General features: G+C 37.1%; 1 protein-coding gene across 1 annotated transcript in view; it reads right to left on the reverse strand.

Annotated features, from left to right (window-relative positions):
- Window positions 1-4,375: 4,375 nt before the first annotated feature.
- The window catches only part of KLHL4 (kelch like family member 4), a 179,105-nt gene continuing 175,795 nt past the window's right edge, over window positions 4,376-7,685 (reverse strand). The window contains exon 11 of the mRNA XM_023202337.2: window positions 4,376-5,103. Coding sequence (XP_023058105.1) covers window positions 5,038-5,103 — 66 coding nt within the window. The 3' untranslated portion in view covers window positions 4,376-5,037. The remainder of the gene's footprint in view (window positions 5,104-7,685) is intronic.

Consider the following 7,685-nt stretch of genomic DNA (forward strand, 5'->3'; position numbering starts at 1 on the left):
AAGGTGGTATACATATTCCCTGTTCTGGGATCCTTAGCCCTATCTGGGGCTTCTATTTGCTCCTAGGAGTGAGTTGAAGAAAGTGGGTACATGGCAAACGTCTCCACACACTCAGCATTCACTCATGTCTTTCTTGCTTTATTATCAACTTTCTCCCCAAGACTCTTTCCCTCCAAGCCCATGGTATCTTTATCCAGTCTTAGTGGGGAACCAGGAAAAATCTTCTAACTTAGCACACCCTCCTGTTAAATATTTTTTTCTTATGCCATAATTAATGATCTTTGAGTTTATGATGTAAGATTTTAGTCTTACAACTCCTGAGTAGGGCTATAATGGGCCAGATTAGAGATGGTTACAGAATAAGAATAAATTCCGAGAAATAAAGAGGACCCCAGATAATATGTCAATTCATTACACTATTATACAAGCAAAAGCAAAAAAAAAAAAAAAATGTATCTTCCTTCTAACAAAATTGGAGCATGTTTGGCACAGATGTCTGAGTTAACAAGTCAGACTAATGAGAAATAAAAAAAAGTTACCGTTTAAGGATTTGGCCTAAGACTCCCAGAAAAATTAGAAAAAGAACATCTGGGCCAGACACAGTGACTCATGCCTATAATCCCAGCACTTTGGGAGGCTAAGGCAGGAGGATTACCAGAGCCCAAGAGTTCTAGACCAGCCTGGGACTGGTCTAGATGTGGGACCCCATCTCCACAAAAGATAAAAATAAAACAATTACCTGGGCATGGTGGTGCCATGCCTATAGTTCCAGCTGCTTGTGAGACAGAGGCAGAAGGATTTCTTGAACCTGGGAAGTCGAGTCTGCAGTGAACCATTGCACTCCAGCCTGGGTGACAGGGTGAGATCCTGTTCCAAACAAAACAAAACAAAAAAAAAGAAAGAAAGAAAAGAAAAAGTATCCTTGGGGTTGCAATGTGAGACATGGTGCGGTTTTTACTTTTTCATATGTTTATTTAAATATAAATTCATACAGCATAATATTCATCCACTGAAATTTTAGAATCCATGTTTTGAAAATTATATTCATAGAGTTGTGTAACCATAACCACAATCTTAGTTTAGAACATTTTCATTACCATGAAAAGAAACCCCAAAAACTTAAACAGTCACTCATTTCCTATTTCCTGCCAGCCCTCATCTCCAGCCCTAGCAAACCATTAATCTACTTTAAGTCTCTGTAGATTTTCCTATTCTGAACATTAATATAAATAGTATCATAAAATATTGGGCCTTAGAAACCGAACCCTTGCCAAGCAAAGCTGTGGGGACAGGACCATCACTCGAGAGGGTCTAAAAGTTGGGAACCCTTGCTCCAGTGGATCCAGAAGGTTAGACCTCTGCCCCAGTACGTATTGATGTTGGTACTTCCAACTCTGTTGGGCCTGGAGGGCAGAGCATCTAGCCAAAGAGGTTTATTCCTGAGCCTTAAAATCTTAAGGCGTTTCCCTTATAGTTTGGACTTATGACTTGTCACTCCTGTTTTTCTTTCCTACTTGTCCATTGCAGAATGGGACTCTCTCCTATGCCTGTCCCATTGTTATATTTTTATGAGCAAATTAACATTTGGTTTCATAGGTTCACAGCTGAAGGCAAATTTGCTGTAAAATAAGTCATACCTTGAGTCTTACCCATATCTGATTTAGATATTTAGATGAAACATGGGAATTTAGGCCTTTGAGTTGATTCTGGAAAGAGTTAAGAGTTTTGGGACTGTTGGAATGGATGAATGTATTTTGCATATGAGAAGGACATGATATGGGGGGATTAAGGAACTGAATGTTATGGACCAAATGTTTGTGCCCCCCCAAATTCCTATGTTGAAACTGTTCCCACCCCCAACATGATAATATTGGAAGGTGAGGCCTTTGGAAGGTAATTAGGACTAAATGAGAGCAGAACCCTCATGAATGGGATTAATACATTTCTAAGAAACCTGAAAGAATGTCCTTCTTTCTGCTCTTCACTGTGTGAAGATACAAAGAGAAATTGGCAGTCTAAAACACAAAATAAATTTCTGTTGCTTATAAACCAACTTGTCCATGATATTTTTGGTATGGAAGCCCAAGCTAAGACAGTGTCTGTTCAGATTGTTTTATTATTGTTGATTTCTATGCATATTTTGGATGACTGTCCTTTATCAGACATGCCTTTTGCAAATACTTGTTCCCAGTCTGTGGCATCTCCTTTCATTCTCTTGACAGTGTATTTTACACAGCAAAGTTTTTGAGTTTAATGAAGCTCAGCTTATCAAGTCTTTCTTTCATAGACTGTGTCTTTAATGTTGTATCTAAAAAGTTATTACCAAACCCAAGGTGATCTAAAGTTTTTCCTACATTATCTTTTAGGAGATTTTAGGTTTACATTTTACATTTAGATCTGTGATCAAATTTAAGTTAATTTTTATGAAGAGTGAAATATCTGTCTAGATTCATTTTTTAAATATGGATGTCACGTTTTTCAGCACCATTTGTTGAAAAGCCCATCTTTTTTCCATTGTGTTGCCTTTGGTCCTTGGTCAAAGATCAGTTGACTATAGTTACGTGGGTCTATTTCTAAGATGTCCATTCTGTCCTATTGAACTAGTTGTCTATTATTTTGCCAATTTCACACTCTCTTGATTACTGTAGCTTTATAGTAAGTTGTAGTTGGGTTGTGCCAGTCCTCCAATTTTGTTCTTTAATTTTGTGTTGACTATTTTGGGTATTTTGCTTTCCCATATAAACTTCAGTCAGTTTTGCAAGATCACTGTACTTTTAAATGTGAAGAATATTAAACGTGAGCATCTCATTCTATCTTCTACTCCTCTTTTTTTATATATGTATTTCCCATGATTAAACGTTTTGTGCTGTACTCTGTGTAGTGTACTCAGACCTTCCCTCCAGTTTATTATCTTCTTATTTGTGATTCATCTGCTACTTTCCCTCCCCAGTGAATTTTTCAGTACTTAAAGTGTCCATTTCCGGATGTTTCTGGCTCTCTTCACCTAGGAGAAGTCTCAAGACCATGTCTTAATGATTCTTGTCTACACATGGGTGTTAAAATCTTTGCCCTTAGTGGATATAACTAAGTTTATTAACTCCAAGAGGATCGCTATTGCCATCTGAGTTTATTATTGTTTTGTAAGTTCCCTCTGATTTCTAGCATCTGGAGATTTGCCTTTATTTCTATGGAGCGTAGCTATGTACCTAAATTTCATGTTATTTTATCTCATCTCTCTGTATTTTTCATGTGTGTATATATTTGTGGATAGTATCAGAGAGACAGACCTCTGCCTTTACTTATTTGGCCATGTTTCCAGTGCTGTTATTTGAATCCCATTCTCATAAAATACCCAGTGTTTGATGCCATCAAAAATCTATTCATTCATTTTTTCCACAATTATTTACTGAATATCAATTTTGTATTAGAATCTGTACAGACACTGAGGATACTATAATGAGTAAAACTAAAACTCATGCGAGAGATTATAGTTTAGAGGAGGAGAATTGTCTGTATCTACTGACTCAGACCTTCTCTCAATTGGGCAAGTCGCTATGCATTGGATTAGCCAGGATGGTTCTATGAATTCATATGAGCTTTCTCAGCCTGACTGGCTTTTCAGCCTCATCTCATTATTCAGACTTGGCAAAACTGAAACAAGTATAAGTGGATTTGTGAAGATACGGCTTTCAAAGATCTCCGTATGATATTATCTTTCTAGTTTATTTTAAAATAAGACTAGTTGTGATTTGATGGCCAGAATTCATGTGTTCCCATTCTGGTAAGATATAATTAGCTCTGGTCAAGTTAGGTTTTTTTAACCATGCAGCTATAAACTGAATTTAACATATGAAACAGGGCTATTTAAATAAAGGTCTCCATGGCCTTAGATGAAATGTAAATTTGGCAAACTCAGGTAGCTTTTGTATAGGTGAGGCCATTTAATTCTGATTCTCCATCACTTAAGATATAATCCAAATTTTATAGGCTTGGATTTTGTACAAATTTCATAAACTTAGTCTTAATTAGTGTATACCACTAGGGTCCTAAACACAGCAGATCTTTAATAGATGTTTATGTCAAGGGGCTAATATCTGAAAAATACTAATGTGCTTTTATTTTTTAATATTTACCCATTTATAACCTTCCCCTTATTTAGCTATATGTACCCATTTCCCTCATTGTTTACATGTGCTCTGTGTGTGTGTGTGTAGGTGTGTGTGTGTTTCTGTGTGTGTGTTAAGGGAGGGGATTAGGATTATGACAGAAAACAAAAGTGAGTGTCAATATTAAACATTTAGCAACATGAGCAGGACTTTTTCCTAGTCTGTAGCAGGCCATAATCCTGAAAAACAAGCATTGTCAAGAGAGAAAGAGCTTTAACACTTTTATTAATATTACTGTAGTTCATAAATCATAATTATATATATTATGGGGTACAATATATTTTGGTATATGTATACAGTGTGGGATGATTAAATCAAGCTAATTAAACATATTATCACCTTACACATAATTCATCATGGTGAGATATTTGAAATTTTAAAAACATTTTAAAAACTCTCCTTTGAAATATGGAGATCCGTGCTTGCAAATTAGGTAGTTCATGTGGTATCTTCCATAGACAAGAGGGGAGATGCTCCTTCCATCATTTAAGTTGGGACTTAGTGTCTCTAGCAATGTGGACAGGATGTAAAGAAAGTTCATTACGAAGAGAAATAGCAACTGAAAAATCTGTCCCTTCTACCTGAGGTGATGTGATTGGGAGAAAGTAGACATAGAATGATGAGAGTTTAGGGCATATGTGTTTCATGGCCTTTTTTTTTTTTTCTTTACCTCTAGACTAAGATCTCAAGGTAAGAGTCTTGTTAGAGAACTTAAAATAAAATCCAGAGTCACAGGGGTTTTTTTCTATATTGCATTTGGAACTCCAAAAGGAAACTGTCTTTCAGTGTTCCCACCATATCAAAAAGGGACAACAGCCACACCTGAGTCAGATTGATAAGTGGAATTGTTGGGCAGAGAAAGGATCTGAATTTAGTGCCCCAGAGTTTCCTTCAGCTTCTGTGTGGTATAGAAGTTTTGTGGAAGTTCTTGCATGCCCTGTGGAAACACAGGAAGGTAGCAGACAGTGTTAAAGAATCATCATGATGCATGCTGAGAGTTGCAGAGTAGGGAATCCTGAACACGGTCATAGTGATTATAGAAGAAAATCAAGAAGCAGCAACATTGTCTTTCAGATCTGAGTATAGTAAATGTGTGAGCCGTTATACTCTTGAAAGAATATATAAATAACTCCCTTTCCTACATATATTTGTTTAAACTAGCCGTGATAGGTTATCTCTGCTAAAGCATGGCAACAAGGGCCCACTCTTGCTCCTCCTTTTCCCAACCAAGTTTGACTGAGACAAGCACAGGTATGTTTCAGTGCCCTGGGCCTCTGCAGGTCTCTATTCTGATGGCTCATATCTGCTCAGATTTTGGCAGCTCATCTAGGGCATTGTCTTAATTCATTTTCTGAGGCTTAAAACAGAACCTGGGTAATTTATAAATAAAAATAATTAATTTCTTACAGTTAGGCAGGCTGAGAAATCTGAGGTTGAGGGGCCATATCTGGGATGGCCTTCTTGTTGGTAAGAGCTGTCAGGTAAGTCCCAAGGTAACACATAGCATCACATGACGAGGGGAAATATGCACCCTGAGCATGATAGCTTAGGTCACTCTTCCTTCCTTTTCATATAAAGTCACCAGTCCCCCACTCTTATGATAATCCATTAATCCACGAATGGATTAATCCATTCAGGAGGGCACAGGCCTCATGGCCCAATCACCTCTTAAGGGCCCTACCTCTCAATACTGCTACATTAGGAATTAAGTTTCAGCATGAGTTTTTGAGGGACAAAAATATTCATACCATAGCAGCCTAGTGGCCTGAACACCATTTATAAATGCAGCTATGAAGTGGTAGCCCTGGGAAACATACATGTCTCTTCTACGAGTCAATAGAATCAAGTCCAGCTATGCCATTGAGAAGAGAGTATTCAACTTTTACTTTCCTCTTGTCCATGAATGATTCTAGACACAGTCTGCCTCTTGGTAGCACCTAGTTGTTACTGGAGGATTGGCAAGCTAGGCTGCGAAAAGTCCTTTGATGTTTTCCACTGGTTGACACCCCCATTTAACTTAACGGGCCAAGCTGTGCATTGGCGATAAAGGTTTAGGTAACTCTACTTCTACACTGATTTCAATAAGGTGTGAATTCATAACACCTAACAGGGCTGTATGTGTGTTTCACAGCCTCTCTGTGTCTCTATCTTCACCTCTAGAACTGCAGAAATCTATAGCTCTATAGCTCTCTATTTAGAATTAGAGACAACGGCAGGTGTAAGAAGAAATAAATAAATGGAATTTTATTTTTGTGTTTAAGTATTTTAGTGAATAGGAAATGTAAAATCAAAAAATCCATTCAGGTTGTGCTTGATATATTCTAAAGCCACACCATAAGGAGAGGAAATAAAGTTTATTTAAATTCAAATTGACAAAGTACAAATACCTTTGTACAACTTACGTTGTTCTTTCTTAAAACTTAAAAGCTAGTAGTATATTTTATAAGCATTTCTTCAGATTTTGATTTCACAATCCACAATAAAAAGTCTGTTTAAAAGAACTTATTGTAGAAATTCTAAAATTGTGCATTTACTTGAAAAGTTACTTTCATAAAGGGTTTTTCAATATTTCATCTTAGTTGTATAATTAAATGGAATAAATGGAAGCATTACACATAAAATACTATTCAACTAGCCATTTTTGTTATTTTAAAACTTAAAAAGTCTTTTTTTTTTTTTTTTATATATAGCACACATATCCTAACATTTTCTACTGGATAATATAACAGTAACAGAAAAGCATGTACTGGTACAAAAAAGATAACTATCGAATTTGAACAGGCTTATTGAATATTTTGGTTTTCCCATGTGTTAACACTGAATAACGTCCTCAATTTTAATGTACTTTAAAAATCGTTTTGTTTTTGAAAACTTGTTTAATTTAACGATAGGTGTTTATAGAGTTAACATAAATGCTTGAGGAGAACATTACATTCTATACAAGTGAAGCCCTGACACTCCATAGCTGAGGTCACAGTTTGTATCAATATGATAAATATTCATTATTTCATTGTATAGGCTGTGTATATGAAATTACAATAATATTCTACTGGTAACAAATCTAACAAGACAATATGTTAAGAAATACCCAATTTATATGTGTGCTCTGGCAGATGAGCAAACCTGTAAAAATTTTGACATACTGTGATCAACATAACAAATTTTGTCAAAGAGCCATTTTTTTCTTTGTTGTTGTTTTTTTTTTTTTTTGAGACAGAGTCTCGCTGTGTTGCCCAGGCTGGAGTGCAGTGGCGCGATCTAGGCTCACTGCAAGCTCCGCCTCCCGATCTCGGCTCACTGCAAGCTCCGCCTCCCGGGTTCACGCCATTCTCCCGCCTCAGCCTCCGAGTAGCTGGGACTACAGGCGCCCGCCACCTCACCCGGCTAGTTTTTTGTATTTTTAGTAGAGACGGGGTTTCACCGTGTTAACCAGGATGGTCTCGATCTCCTGACCTCGTGATCCACCCACCTCGGCCTCCCAAAGTGCTGGGATTACAGGCTTGAGCCACCGCGCCCGGC

This window comes from Piliocolobus tephrosceles, chromosome 12 (genome assembly GCF_002776525.5).
Source record: "Piliocolobus tephrosceles isolate RC106 chromosome 12, ASM277652v3, whole genome shotgun sequence".
NCBI lineage: Eukaryota > Metazoa > Chordata > Mammalia > Primates > Cercopithecidae > Piliocolobus > Piliocolobus tephrosceles.